General features: G+C 44.6%; 1 protein-coding gene across 11 annotated transcripts in view; it reads right to left on the bottom strand.

Moving 5' to 3' along the window:
* VWA5B2 (von Willebrand factor A domain containing 5B2) overlaps positions 1–16,118 on the bottom strand; it is a 170,270-nt gene that overhangs the window by 50,985 nt on the left and 103,167 nt on the right. For 4 of the 11 annotated variants that reach the window (XR_008891204.1, XM_056565616.1, XM_056565619.1 and 1 more), the window contains exons 2-4: positions 15,468–15,608; positions 15,059–15,204; positions 14,276–14,434 (exon numbers count right to left, since the gene is read on the bottom strand). The exons of 1 other annotated variant lie outside the window; for it this stretch is intronic. Coding sequence is in view for 9 of the 10 variants with exons in the window: in XM_056565616.1 (XP_056421591.1) it covers positions 14,276–14,434; positions 15,059–15,204; positions 15,468–15,505 (343 nt within the window). In the remaining variant the exon portion in view is untranslated. Of the gene's footprint in view, positions 1–14,275; positions 14,435–15,058; positions 15,205–15,467; positions 15,609–16,118 lie in introns of those variants that run through there. 6 more of the 11 variants (XM_056565623.1, XM_056565620.1, XM_056565622.1 and 3 more) reach the window with 4 other exon arrangements.

Below are 16,118 nucleotides of genomic sequence, written 5' to 3'. Positions count from 1 at the left end.
GCAACATTAAAAATGACCTGTGGCCAAATAATTTTTTTTATATATCATATGGGGGCTGATCACATACTTGTTTACGGTTCGAGTTATATCCTTTTTTATTGGGCATTTAATAATTACTCAGCTCCGTGGGACTAAAGAGGTATAAGTGGGCTTATCTGGGCCAGGGGCATGCATTACTCACAGGTCGGCGCTCCACTCTTTTTGTCTGAATAATTATGTCATTCCCGCCCTGTAGACTGCAACCCAGAGAGATGAATCTTCAGCACTTGCTGAAAAATACTGCTCCAACCCATCGAACTGGACACATCAAAGGACATGCCACAAACTTCCGGACAGTTAGAGGGGAGTGAATAATGCATGCCCCTGAATAATTAAAAACACAAATAACAGCTCAAAAATCAATTTATTGCATAGGAATAAAATCAAAGGAGAACAGCTTTATAGCTCACATACACGTGAAAGGTTAACAAGAAAAATAAAACAGATAGATGGAAGTGCGATTGCAAGATTAGACCACACTGGGTTGTAGTCTGTAACAATGGTGAAGCGGTGATATAGACATAAAACAGCAGTATAGGGCGCATGCGCGGGACTAACTGAAACGGTCGCTCTTCATTTGAGCTCCGTGCCGGCCATCTGCTCACAGCCTCTCTCAGCACTGTTCGCAGCTCTAAAGCTGCAGATTTCATCCCCACAGCCTCCTGACATGTCCAGCAAGGACAAGAAGAAGCCCGGAGGGGATTCCTAGTCACTTTCCAAGACTATACTAGAGATGTTTAGAGCGGGCCAGCATTCCAATATGGTGCCGACTCCTTCGCGCGCTCACAGCCCAGCAGTGGCGGGGGAAGATATAGCTGTCAACCCAGACTCCCGTCGACTTCTCCATGGACCCCCCCGGCTCTGTTTGCTCACATTCAGATGCTGCTTAGAGCCAAACTCTTCAAAGCGGTGGCTGAATTAACAAAGCAGGTGGGTGAGCTGGGTCAACGAGTCTTGGATCTTGAGATCAAACAAGACGAGTTGGGGGACGACAAAGCAGGACAAGCTACTGCTTCCTGATCACCTATTAAAATCACCAGAAAATCTTTATTGAAATACATAGATAAAAATACATTAGAAAGGGCAACAACAATCAGACAAATTCTGACATCTGCAATGGGCAAGACAATTGATCAAGTGAACATAGATCCGTTTGAAGTTCAATCTATAGCGCTGCTCTATAAAGAAGCAAGCAGCAAACAGTAGATAACTGCAAAATGAACACTTCAATATACACTGCTCAAAAAAATAAAGGGAACACTTAAACAACACAATGTAACTCCAAGTCAATCACACTTCTGTGAAATCCCACTGTCCACTCAGGAAACACTGATTGACAATCAATTTCACATGTTGTGCAAATGACACAGACAACAGATGGGAATTATAGGCAACTAGCAGAGTACCGGGCGTTGCCCGTTTTTTTCCTTCCTAATCCTTGTTGGGGAGGAAAATAAACAAAGGAGGAAGCTTTTGACTTCATAACCCGTCCTCATATATTGTTGTCATATCCCAACCCCATATCCCGTCCTCATATCCCGACCTCCTATCCCGTCCTTATATTCCGACCTCCTATCCAGTCCTCCTATCCCGACATCCTATCCCGATCTCGTCCTCCGATCTCGACCTCCTATCCCGACCCGTAATATGTGGGAACATACATTTCCCATTGATTTGTATGGGACTTTAAACAAAAACCCAGACCCTCACAAATGGGGGTAGTTAAGGGTTAAATTAACTATCCTATATTTTAAGTGGACATATAAGTAACATGTGACCAAGTATTATCGAAATATCTCCAGCCGTTTGGAAGTTATGCAGTAACATATTTCCCATTGACTTGTATGGGACTTTAAACATAAACCCTGCCCCTGGCAAATGGGAGTGAGTAAGGGTTAAATTACCTATCCTATGTTTGTTGTTGACATATAAGTAACATGTTTGCCAAGTTCCATGTTAATATCTTTAGCCGTTTGGACGTGATGCTGGAACATACACACATACACACACACATTGAGTTTTATATATATAGATTAGCATGACACCCCCAATAAAGGAGTGGTTCTGCAGGTGGTGACCACAGACCACTTCTCAGTTCCTATGCTTCCTGGCTGATCTTTTGATCACTTCTGAATGCTGGCGGAGCTTTCACTCTAGTGGTAGCATGAGACGGTGTCTACAACCTAAACAAGTGGCTCAGGTAGTGCAGCTCATCCAGGATGGCACATCAATGTGAGCTGTGGCAAGAAGGTTTGCCGTGTCTGTCAGCGTAGTGTCCAGAGCATAGAGGCGCCACCAGGAGACCGGCCAGTACATCAAGAAATGTGGAGGAGGCCGTTTGAGGGCAAGAACCCAGCAGCAGGACCGCTACCTCCGCCTCTGTGCAAGGAGGAGCAGGAGGAGCACTGCCAGAGCCAGGCCACAAATGTGCATGTGTCCACCAAAACGTTCAGAAACAGACTCCATGAGGGTGGTATGAGGGCCCGACATCCCCAGGTGGGGGTTGTGCTTACAGCCCAACACTGTGCAGGACGTTTGGCATTTGCCAGAGAACACCAAGATTGGCAAATTCGCCACTGGTACCCTGTGCTCTTCACAGATGAAAGCAGGTTCACACCGAGCACAGTCTGGAGACGCTGAGGAGAACGTTCTGCTACCTGCAACATCCTCCAGCATGACAGGTTTGGCAGTGGGTCAGTAATGGTGTGGGGTGGCATTTCATGGGGGGGGGGGGGGGGGGCGCACAGCCCTCCATGTGCTTGCCAGAGGTAGCCTGACTGCCATTAGGTGCCGAGATGATCCTCAGATCCTCTGACCCCTTGTGAGACCACATGCTGGTGCGGTTGGCCCTGGGTTCCTCCTAATGCAAGACAATGCTAGACCTCATGTGGCTGGAGTGTGTCAGCAGTTCCTGCAAGAGGACTGGCCCGCCCGTTTCCCTCACCTGAATCAGATTGTGTGACTTGGCGCGCGGCGACGTACATGTACGTCGCGGGGTTCCGGGAGCGCCGAGTCACCGGTAGCGGTGATCGGACCGGGATGACTGCTGTTATCTAACAGCAGGCATCCCGGCACATCGCCGAGGGGGGTCCTGAGACCCCCCCATGACCGCGATGCGCGCAAATCGCAGGTCAATTCAGACCTGCGATCTGCGCGATTCCGGGTCATACAGGTCACTGGTGACCCGGTGACCCGGAAAATAAGAGGGATCGGGGGTGTCCGAGACACCCTCGATCCCCCTAAAGGGATAGGAGTTTGGTGGCAGGGGTGCCACCCCTCCTATCCCGGCTATTGGTCGGCCGAGCGACCGAACGATAGCAGACCGGGGGAGGGGGGGTTAAAGTTCGGTTCCCCCGCTTTGCCCACCTGTCGGTGTCCGGGCAAAACGGGGGAACCGTCCAGGGAAGGTCGGCGCCGAAGGTCCCTACCTGGATCCCGGATCCCCGTTCGCGATCCTCCCACACGTGCGGCGGCGGCGGCAGCAATACTTCCGGGTCCTGCTAGGTGAGTTGTTGCCTAGCAACATCCGGAGGGCCACAGTTTACAGTGGTCTATAAACCGTGGCCCTCCAGATGTTGCAAAACTACAACTCCCAGCATGCCCAGACAGATGTTTGCTGTGTGGGCATGCTGGGACTTGTAGTTTTGCAATATTTAGAGGGGTTCAGGTTGTAGATCACTAAGTGGTCTCAAACTGTAGCCCTCCAGATGTTGCAAAACTACAACTCTCAGCATGCCCAGACAGCAGGCTGCGAGTTGTAGTTTTGCAACATCTGGAGGGCCACAGTTTTGAGACCACTGGACAGTGATTTACAACTTGAACCCCTCTAAATCTTGCAAAACTACAACTCCCAGCATTCAGGAACAGCATAAGGCTGTCTTGGCATGCTGGGAGTTGTATTTGCGTGCCTCCAGCCATTGCATAACTACATCTCCCAGCATGCCCTTCCGCAATCAGTACATGCTGGGAGTTGTAGTTTTGCAACAGCTGGAGGCACACTGGTTGGAAAATACTGAGTTAGGTCATAGAACCTAACTCAAGGTTTTCCAGCCAGTGTGCCTCCAGCTGTTGCAAAACTACAACTCCCAGCATGCATGGTCTGTCAGTGCATGCTGGGAGTTGTAGTTTTGACCCCCCCTCCCGTGTGAATGTACAGGCTACATTCACACTGGCGGCAGATTAAAGGGAGTTCCCCGCTACAAATTTGAGCTGCGGGAAATTTTTCGCCGCAGCTCAAACTCCTAGCGGGAGACTCCGTGTAATCCGCCGCCAGTGTGAATGTAACCTAAAAACACTACACTACACTAACATAAAATAAAGAGTAAAACACTACATATACACACGTACACTGCCCCCCCACCACCACCCCCCTTCCCAATAAAAAGGAAAAACGTATTGTATGGCAGTGTTTCTAAGATGGAGCATCCAGCTGTTGCAAAACAAAAACTCCCAGCATTTCTGGACAGCAATTGACTGTCCAACCATGCTGGGAGTTTAGCAACAGCTGGAGACACCCTGTTTGGGAATCACTGGCATAGAATACCCCTATGTCCACCCCTATGCAAGTCCCTAATTTAGGCCTCAAATGCGCATGGCGCTCTCACTTTGGAGCCCTGTCGTATTTCAAGGCAACATAATAGGGTCACATATAGGGTATCGCCGTACTCGGGAGAAATTGCCTAACAAATTTTGGGGGGCTTTTTCTCCTTTTACCCCTTATGAAAAGGAACAGTTGGGGTCTACACCAGCATGTTAGTGTAAAAAAATAATATTTACACTAACATGCTGGTGTTGCCCTATACTTTTCATTTTCAAAAGAAGTAAAAGGGAAGAACCCCAAAATTTGTAATGCAATTTCTCCCGAGTACGGAGATACCCCATATGTGGGCGCAAAGTGCTCTGGGGGCGCACAACAAGGCCCAGAAGGGAGAGTGCGCCATGTACATTTGAGGTGATTTGCACAGGGGTGGCCGATTGTTACAGCGGTTCTGACAAACGCAAAAAAAAAAAAACTGACCCCATTTTGGAAACTACACCCCTCACGGAATGTAATAAGGGGTGCAGCGAGAATTTACACCCCACAGGTGTCTGACGGATCTTTGGAACAGTGGTCCGTGAAAATGAAAAATTTTGCACAGCCCACTGTTCCAAAGATCTGTCAGACACCAGTGGGGGGGTAAATGCTCACTGTACCCCTCATTACATTCTGTGAGGGGTCTAGTTTCCAAAATGGTATGCCATGTGGGGGTTATTTTACTGTTCTGGCACCATAGGGGCTTCCTAAATGCGACATGCCCCCCGAGCAAAATTTGCTCTCAAAAAGCCAAATATGACGCCTTCTCTTCTGAGCATTGTAGTTCACCCGCAGTGCACTTCAGGTCCACTTATGGGGTACCTCGATACTCAGAAGAGATGGGGTTACAAATTTTGGGGGGTCTTTTCTGCTATTAACCCTTGAAAAAATGTGAAATTTGGGGGGAAACCCACATTTTCGTGAATTTTTTTTTTTTTACATATGCAAAAGTCGTGAAACACCTGTGGGGTATTAAGACTCACTTTATCCCTTGTTACGTTCCTCAAGGGGTCTAGTTTCCAAAATGGTATGCCATGTGTTTTTTTTTTTTGCTGTTCTGGCACCATAGGGGCTTCCTAAATGCAACATGCCCCCCAAAAACCATTTCAGAAAAACGTACTCTCTAAAATCCCCTTGTCGCTCCTTGAGCCCTCTACTGCGCCCGCCGAACACTTTACATAGACATATGAGGTGTGTCCTTACTCGAGAGAAATTGGGCTACAAATACAAGTATACATTTTCTCCATTTACCCCTTGTAAAAATTAAAAAATTGGGTCTACAAGAACATGCGAGTGTAAAAAAATTAAGATTTTGAATTTTCTCCTTCACTTTGCTGCTTTTCCTGTGAAACACCTAAAGGGTTAAAACATTTACTGAATGTCATTTTGAATACTTTGGGGGGTGCAGTTTTTATAATGGGGTCATTTATGGGGTATTTCTAATATGAAGACCCTTCAAATCCACTTCAAACCTGAACTGGTCCCTGAAAAATTGCGAGTTTGAAAATTTTGTGAAAAATTGGAAAATTGCTGCTGAACTTTGAAGCCCTCTGGTGTCTTCCAAAAGTAAAAACTTGTCAATTTTATGATGCAATCATAAATTAGACATATTGTATATGTGAATACCAAAAAAAAATTATTTGGAATATCCATTTTCCTTACAAGCAGAGAGCTTCAAAGTTAGAAAAATGCTAAATTTTAAATTTTTTCATCAAATTTTGGGATTTTTCACCAAGAAAGGATGCAAGTTTCCACAAAAATTTACCACTATGTTAAAGTAGAATATGTCACGAAAAAACATTCTCAGAATCAGAATGATAACTAAAAGCATTCCAGAGTTATTAATGTTTAAAGTGACAGTGGTCAGATTTGCAAAAAAGGGCTTCGTCCTTAAGGGGTTAAAAAGGTTACTCCCATGGAAAACTTTTTTTTTTTTTTTTTTTTTTTTATCAACTGGTGCCAGAAAGTTAAACAGATTTGTAAATTACTTCTATTAAAAAATCTTAATCCTTCCAGTACTTTTTAGGGGCTATATGCTACAGAGGAAATGCTTTACTTTTTAGATTTCTCTGATGTCATGACAACAGTGCTCTCTGCTTTGACCGCCACTTCTAAAGGGTTAATACCGCACATCGCCGCGATCGGCGATGTGTGGTATTAGCCGCAGGTCCCGGCTGTTGATGAGTGCCGGGACCGACGCGATATAATGCGGGATCGCGGCTCGATCCCGCTTCATATCGCGGGAGCCGGCGCAGGACGTAAATATACGTCCTGCGTTGTTAAGGGGTTAACCCCTTAAGGACCGGGTTTTTTTTCCGTTTTTGCATTTTCGTTTTTTGCTCCTTGCCTTTAAAAAATCATAACTCTTTCAATTTTGCACCTAAAAATCCATATTATTTATAATTTTTTGCGCCACCAATTCTACTTTGTAATGACCTCAGTCCTTTTGCCCAAAAAAACTACGGTGAAACGAAAAAAAAAAAAAAAACATTGTGCGACAAAATTTAAGAAAAAAGCTGTTTTGTAACTTTTGGGGGCTTACATTTCTACGTTTTCGGTAAAAATGACACCTTATCTTTATTCTGTAGGTCCATACGATTAAAATGATACCCTACTTATATAGGTTTGATTTTGTCGTACTTCTGGAAAAAATCCTAACTACAAGCAGGAAAATTAATACGTTTAAAATTGTCATCTTCTGACCCCTATAACTTTCGCGTATGGGGCGGTATGAGGGCTCATTTTTTGCGCCGTGATCTGAAGTTTTTAACGGTACCATTTTTGCATTGATAGGACTTATTGATCGCTTTTTATTCATTTTTAAATGATATAAAAAAAGTGACCAAAAATGCACTATTTTGGACTTTGGAATTTTTTTTTGCGCCTACGCCATTGACCGAGCGTTTTAATGAATGATATATTTTAATAATTCGGCCATTTCCACACGCGGTGATACCATATATGTTTATATTTATTTACACTGTTTTTTTTTTTTTTATGGGAAAAGGAGGGTGATTCAAACTTTTAATAGGGGTGGGGTTGAATTCTTTATTCACTTTTTTTCCCCACTTTTTTTGCAGTGATATAGCTCCCATAGGGACCTATAACACTGCACACACTGATCTTTCCCATTGATCACTGGTTTCTCATAGGAAACCAGTGATCGATGATTCTGCCGCTTGACTGCTCATGCCTGGATCTCAGGCACTGAGCAGTCATTCAGCGATCGGACAGCGAGGAGGCAGGTAGGGACCCTCCGGCTGTCCTGCAAGCTGTTCGGGATGCCGCGATTTCACCGCGGCTATCCGAACAGCCCACTGAGCTAACCGGCAGTTTTTACTTTCACTTTTAGCCGCGTGGCTCAGCTCTGAGCGCACGGCTTAAGGGTTAATAGCGTGCGGCGCCACGCGCTATTAGCGGCGGGTCCCGGCTTCACTATAACGCGCGGCCTGCCATGATATGATGCGGGGTTACCGTTTAGCCCCGCTTTATAACGGTACGTCCTTGGTCCTTAAGGGGTTAAAACCTTTGAGATTGACATCACCTGGGCTTCCCAGATGACGATTGAGAACAATCCATAACACTGGCAGGTCTCAGCTTTGCAAATAGGGCAGTGAATGCCATAAATTCTGCAGGGTGCCCAAACTTTTGCAGATGCCATTTTTTTGTTTTCTGTTATTTTGAAAGTGTAAATGATGGAAACTGGGCTGTGGAGTCGGTAGATAAATGTTCCGACTCCAACTCTGGAGTTTTCTGTGCTTCCGACTCCTCTGTATTAATATGTGAATGTATTTTATACATTCCTTGAAGGAAAGAAAGGTAACATACCTGTCATTACCACAGGACTACTGGCTGGGAAGCCAACAGTCTACTGTATTGAACAGTTTGTGTGCTGATCTGCTGTTGAAGATAGGGCAGTGGGTGGATCCAGGAAGGGGCATTTATTATAAAACATGATTTCCCTAGTAGAATCCCATAGTCAAGTTTACAGGGGTACTCCGCCCCTAGACATCTTATCCCCTATCCAAAGGATAGGGGATAAGATGTCAGATCGCCGGGGTCCTGCTGCTGGGGACCCCCGGGATCACCACTGCGGCACCGAGCTTTCATTACTACACAGAGGGAGTTCGCTCTGTGCGTAATGATGGGCTATACAGGGGATGGAGCAGCGTGACGGTATGGCTCCGCCCCTCGTGACATCACGGCCCGCCCCCTTAATGCAAGTCTATGGCAGGGGGAGTGACGACCCCACGCCCCTTCCCATAGACTTGTATTGAGGGGGTGGGCCGTGACATCATGAGGGGCGGTGCCGTGATGTAACGATGCTCCGGCCCCTGTATCGCCCGTCATTACTCGCTCGCTCTGTGCAGTAATGAGCGCGCGGTGCCGCAGCGGCGATCCTGGGGGTCCCCAGCAGCGGGACCCCGGCGATCTGACATCCTATCCCCTTTCCAAAGGAAACCGCACCGCGCGTTCATTACTGCACAGAGCGAGTAATGATGGGCGATACAGGGGCCGGAGCATCTCTGTTCATGTCAGGAACTGTCCAGAACAGGATAGGTTTGATATGGGGAATTGCTCCTACTCTGGACAGTTCCTAAAATGGACAGAGGTGTCAGCAGAGAGCACTGTGGTCAGACAGAAAGAGAGCATATAGCAGCTGATAAGTACTGGAAGGATTAACATTTTTAAATAGAAGTAATTTACAAATTTGTTTAACTTTCTGGCAGCAGTTTATTAGAAAAATGTTTTCCAGAGGAGTACCCCTTTAATGGTGTCCTGGACAGGTCACATACTACGGCCTTTAGATGGTCTGACATACAGCAGCGGCTCTTCAGGACTCTTTCCATGATACGGATCTTGCTGACACCTGGCACAAGCACAACTATTCCTATTTCTACCCAGCCAATAAAATATACACCCTCATTGATTGGGTTTTGGTAAACATGTCCTCTTTCCCTGCCCTGCAGTATGCTCATCATGTGCCCTGCGTCTGGTCAGACCATGATATGGTTTTGGCAGTATTCACTTTAACCCTAAAGATACCACCCCTTACTCTTGGAGACTTAATGAGTCACTGCTGTGCCACCCTCACCTGAGAGATGAAATCGCCTCAGCCTTGTCTGACTATTTTGCAGTTATTGTTACCCCAGAGGCTGATCCGGTATGGATTTGGTTGGCTTATAATGCTGCGATTAGGGGGAAAATTATTGTGATTGCCTTAAAGGGGTACTCCACCCCAGACATCTTATCCCCTATCCAAAAGGTTAGAGGACAAGATGTCTGATCGCGGGGGTCACGCCGATGGGGCCCCCCGCAATCTCTGCAGCGATACCCCGCCCTGATCACTACAGTGCAAACTGGCTCTATGCATGATGACAGGGCGATGCACGGCTCTGCCCTGCCCCCTTAAAGGAGTACTGTAGTGCAGAGTACTCCTGCTCAGTCCTGCCCGGGCTGCAAAATAAATGAAAATGAACTATCACTCACCTCCCTGGGTTCCCGCGGAGCGTCACTACAGCTGATCGGTCCTCCGGTGCATCTCCTTCATACTTCTGGGTGTAAAGAAGAGTCACATGGCGCTCAGCCTATCGCCGGCCGCCGCGATGTTCAGCCTCGGCCAGCGATAGGCTGAGCGCCGTGTGACGCTTCGTCTAGGGCGGTGTTCCTGCCTGAAGGCCCAGACTCTCCTGGAACATAAATTAGCCAGTCTAGTAAAGGCCCACCAGCATCTCCTGAGCCTATTTCTTTCATGCTATTCGCACTATGAGACAACAATTAGATGTGGTATTCTCAGATCGTAAGGAACGGGCTCTTAGATGGACCCAAGCTACCTAATATAGATGGGCAAACAAGCCTTACAAACTTCTGGCTGGCATGCTGAGGCAACGCATAAATAGAGTCCACAGGATCCAGATCAAACCCAGGGTCTCTTCTTCCAACCCTTTTAGTATTTATGACTCCTTTCACTCCTTCTATGCCTCTCTTTATAGGCATCAGTCACCACAAGCCCAAGAGGTGGTAGACTCCTTCCTAACCTCCCTGTCTCTCCCCTCTTCTGCTCAACTGGATTCCCTCAATGCTCCAGTGACCACTGAGGAAGTTGCGGTCATGATCATTGCTGTAAAATTAGATAATGCACCGGGACCCGATGGGCTCTTGGCTCTTTCCCCTCATATTTCCTCTTTCTGTAATAAACTTCTCTCTCTGGTTCTCCTACACCTTCTGACTTCCTCCAAGCCTCTATAGTTGTGATTGCCAAACCTAACAAAGACCCTCTTCTTTCCAACTCATCCTATCTGCTTGATTAATCTCGATACTTAACTTTTCACCTCTATTCTAGCCAGACGCCTGACACCCTCCTCAGCCTGATTCACAATGATCAGGTTGGTTTCATACCTGGGAGACAAGCTCTGGATAATATCCGGGAGGTCTTTGATGTTATCCACTGGGTCTATGTTACCTCCACTTCCCTTACCCTGTTGGGGCTTGATATTGATATTCAGGATCAGTTGGACATCCTGGGAGTTCAGATAGCCGGCTCTTATTAACCTAACCTCTTTGCTGATGATCTTTTGCTTACACTTACCTCTCCCCTCACCTCTCTCCCTAATCGCTCCTCTCTTTTAGGGTACCTATTTTTCACTGCGGATCCGCTGCATGGTGGCTTTACATGTGCCTGCTCGGAGCGGGAATACGCCGCTACGAGCAGACACACTGAAGTGATGTGCGAGTTGTCGCGCATTTGTGGTGTACTTGCACACATCGCGGAAGCTCCCCTTGCTCCATGAGCTAGGCCGAGAGCTGCCGCGATAGAGTATACTGCGCATGCGTGCTGCGATTCGCACATCGCAGTGTGTCTGCTCTTAGAGGCGTACTGCCGCTCTGAGCAGGCACATGTAAAGCCACCATGCAGTGGTCCTTCAACAGTGGATCCACAGCATAAAACACGCTGTGGGTCTGCTCGTGTGAACGTACCCTTAGATAGTTTTTTTGCGGCCTCTGGCCTGAAGGTCAATCGGTCTAAGTCTGATGTTCTCTACTGTCAAACCCCTCCTCTGATGTAGAAACTTAACTCCCTCAATTTTGATTTACCATGCTCTTCTTCTATTCCTTACTTGGGCATCTCCCTTCCTTCCTCTGTCTCCTTCCGCAATTCTCTATTTCTTTCGCATTATTCCTATTCCCACTTGGGTCTCGGACCTTCGTGCCCTTTAGGCCGACATTTTTTGGTTCATATGGCTTGGCTTAGGCCTTGTATTCCGGAGGAAAATTATGTACTACCACAAGTCCCTGGGAGGACTTTTTGTACCCAATCTTGTGTAGTATTACTAGGCGGCTAGGATAGCGCAACTTCTCTCTAATGCTAGGAAGGATTACCCCAGGTGGGGTTCCCTTAAAATTGATTTGGTGGTGCCATACTCACTCTGTTCCCTGATGTGGCTTACCACACCCATCTCTAACTTCTTGCCTTCCACCGCTCTTGTCCTAATGTAAGACTGAGTTGGGTTTTGACCAATCTTTGCCCCATTGGCATGCTTGTTGTCAGCAACAGGCCAAAGGTAGCTGGCAAGTATCATTAGTGGAGACAGCCCTTAAGGTCCTCCACTGCACCTATTATGTTCCTATTTGCTTGCACTCAATGTCTCCCCAGATTGTTTTAGGGGGTGTCAGGTTGATAGCCTCATGGGTCATATCTGGTGGCAATGCCCCATTGTTGCCTCCAGAGGGCCGCAAGTTGTGGACCTTATCTCATCTGTTCTGGGCACGCTCTGCATGATGCGCCCCACTGTTTGTCTCCTAGGTGATAAGCCCTTTACTATGAAATATGCTCCCTTTAAGTTGGTGCAATTTATATTAATGGCAACTAGCATCCACATTGCCTCCAGATGGTGGTCTCCCTTGTTGTTCTCGATGGTGGTTGAGAGGGTCAACAATATTATGTTATCAGAGATGTTGGCAGTACGAGAAGACACGCTGGACTTATTCCATAAAGGATGCAACCCTGGTTTGACTCTCCACATGCTTTAGATGTCTCCTTTTATCTGCGTCTTTGACTTTATGCTGAAGGTTTGTTTTTCCTTGTACACACCCCCTATTTTCTTTATATATCTGTGGTGTATGACCTGTGCCTCCACTTCCCTTTTTTCCTCTCTGGTTCGCCCACCCAAATTATATATATTTTGCTTAGATTATTGTAAATACTCTGTTCCTGTACGCCATTTTGTATCCTTTCTCAAGGGGCTGTTGCTACCCCTTGCAGCCCCTTGAGAAAGGATACAAAACGATGTTGGGGAATAGAGCAGCGACAATATGGGTAAGCATTAGGCACCTTATACAATCATGTCATGCACTTCATTCAATTTAAGTAGCGTTTTTGCACTTTCTTGATTAGTGATACATGGAGGGATTATCATAGTTATATATCTAGTACCCATTTGGCAGTTACAATGCTGTGGGGAATATTACAAGATGTATTGACTTATTACCTTCATTAGATGTGGATTAAAGCCTTGACAATTAGATAGGTGCTCCCAGGTATATTTTGTTACTATATATGCTCCTCCCAGGTATATTTTGTTACTATATATGCTCCTCTGTTTGGTTGCTCGGCCTATTGTCTGAGGCCCTTACTTTGTCCAGTTTTTGAGACAGCTGTCCATATTTGATCAATTTTTTTTTTTTTATAAAGTAATATATTTTATATAAGTGGTATAGTTTAAACTTTTTCAATGTGTTATACTAAAGCAGCAGTAAATATTTTCAAAAGGGGAACTCCGGCGCAAAAAACATTTTTTTTTTTAATCAACTGACAGAAAGTTAAACAGATTTGTAAATTACTTCTATTAAAAATTGTAATCCTTCCAGTATTTAGCTGCTGTATGTTTTAGAGGAAGTTATTTTCTTTTTGAATTTATTTTCTGTCATCCACAGGGTTCTCTGCTGACACCTCTGTCCATGTCAGAAACTGTCCAGAGAAAAAGCAAATCCCCATAGCAATCCTCTACTCCTCTGGATGACTCCCGACATTGCTAGAAGTGTAAGCAGAGAGCACTGTTGTCAGACAGAAAGGAAATTCAAAAATAAAAGAACTTCCTGTGGAGCGTACAGCAGCTGATAAGTACTGGAAGGATTAAGATTTTTTAATAGAAGTAATTTACAAGTTTGTTTAACTTTCTGGCACCCCTTTAAGAAAGACTATTTACATAGAAGATTGTAAGCAGAAAAAGACTAGTCCGCCCTTACATTATTTTCTTTGTATTTTCATCTTAGGATAGATATATCTCAGGTGTTTAAATTCACCTTTGGTGGACTTACCAACCGCATTTACTGTTTCACTAATATAAAAGTTACCAAGATGCTACATTATTTTATTAAGATACATCGTAGCAACAGAATTGCCCATATGTATCAATCTTCCTGAAAGCCTAATTGTCTGGCTTTTCCCACAGCAACCAGTCACAGATCAACTTTCATGTCTCAATGAGCTCTTGTAAAGTGAAAGTTGAGCTGTGATTGGTTGCTATGGGAAAAAAAAAACAGACAATTGGGGTTTCAGGCAGATTGATAAATCAGGGCCACTAGGTCATAAAGACATATCAGACACTTTATTATTAAGGTCTGTGAGCTAGCTGCCACAAATGAACTATGTACTGTACTTACCATTGGGGCAATAACAAGGCAGTGACTCCCAGTGACAACCAGAACAGCATTCCTCCATACGTATTTGACTCTGGACCTGAGCTTGAACTTTCCTGTTTCCAGTCACTGCTTCAAAACTTGTCACAACCTCCCCCTTCTCCAGGAGGTATATAAACATGGCTAGAGGACACACAAGAATTAGCCGGACATTTATGCCATTTATACTATTATTAATATCACTATAGCTGATCCACCAGCTACCATGGGTTACTGTCACGGCAAGGCATTTTTACTCTTTGCAATACTATGGCCCTGTGCCAGAGCTGTGAACTTCATTTATGGACATGTATGATGTTTTGTATACACCCTGAAATATGGGAGTTTAAATTATCAGCTCTTTTGACTCGTATAGTAAGAGCAATTGTTTTCTCACTTCTAATTTACTAACATACTAAAATGTTAAAACATTTCTAAATGAAAATAGGTTTCTAAAAGTGAACAATAGATCAATTAAAACAGATATTTTGTAAAAACATTTTAGGGGAGATTTATCAAGCTGTCTTATTGTATGAGTCGCTTTGTTGTCCCATAGCAGCCAATCAAAGCGCAGCTTTCATTTTACCAGAGTAATATGGGTAAAAATGAGAATCTTATATAAGATTAATAAGTCTTGGTTCTGCTAAACTGAACCAAAGACTAGTAGTGGACATTAACAATGGTTAGTCCAACCTTTTAATAGATAAATCAATTGCCATAACATAACATTTTTTTTTTTTATATTATAGTTCACAGATAAAATCCCACCTTGTACTGTGTCGCTACAGGTATTCAGGTAGGTCAACTGTGCATTGATTCCCAGACTAAACCCATTTGCACACGCATTTACACATGAAGCCTCAAGGGGGAGCTGTACCCAGGAAGCGGTATCGTACAGACCAGGCATCCTGTTACTGATGAGAAAAATTGTAGCATCAATATACATGACAATCATATCTAATGAAACATCCCACTTATTTGCTGTAAAGCAGATGGTATATGTTGTATAATAAGTGAGTAACAAAAAAAATATATACACATCAAATACAAATATACACATATAAAAGTCATAGTAACCTCCATGACTCAAAAAGCTACTGAGAGTATAATAAAAAGCCAAGTAGTATTCCGATGTCAGTTAACAGTTTTATATTCTGGTAATGCAGTTTTGGCTTGCCTTGGGCCATATGCTTTTCCGGTTTGTACTTTCTTCATGTCCCTGGTTTCCTAGCTGCACGCCAATGAAGAATAGCGTTTCCATGAGATCTGTTCTGGACTTGGCCATGTTTACCAGCGGATTAATCATTTATCTGGACACCTTTAATACACACACACATTACACAGTGCAGACCACCTTTTCCAGACCTCTCAGACTATAAAGAAAACACAGCCTGAACCCAGTATAAGCGGATAAGCCATAGTTATTGTTCAATTCTGAAACATTTTACTTTGATTTGTCTAAAGACCACAGCGTATGTGAATACCTATGTTCACAGTGCATACACTATCTTCTAGGACTATAGATGTAATTGGCATGGTTATAGTTCCCTTACACATAAGTATGATTTATTTGCCTCTGACCAATAAGCGCCCCTCTATAAAAGGAAACTACCTAATATAATGTTCGTTATAATGTCATTTTTCTTTCCAGATAAAAAGATTATGTTTATTATGCTGGTAAAAAAAGGACGATAGACTGTCAGTGAAGTAAGGAGATGCAGTTAGGGGTACCCTCTGGATAGTTCTATCTGGGTCTCCATTATTTGTTGTTAAAACACTTCAATTCAAAGAACCAAGGAGAAAAAAGTTCCCCTAAATTCAGCAGTAT

The sequence above is a fragment of the Hyla sarda genome, chromosome 3 (genome assembly GCF_029499605.1).
Source record: "Hyla sarda isolate aHylSar1 chromosome 3, aHylSar1.hap1, whole genome shotgun sequence".
Lineage (NCBI taxonomy): Eukaryota > Metazoa > Chordata > Amphibia > Anura > Hylidae > Hyla > Hyla sarda.
Note: the sequence above shows the minus strand (reverse complement) of the source record. Positions and strands in the feature narration are given on the sequence as shown.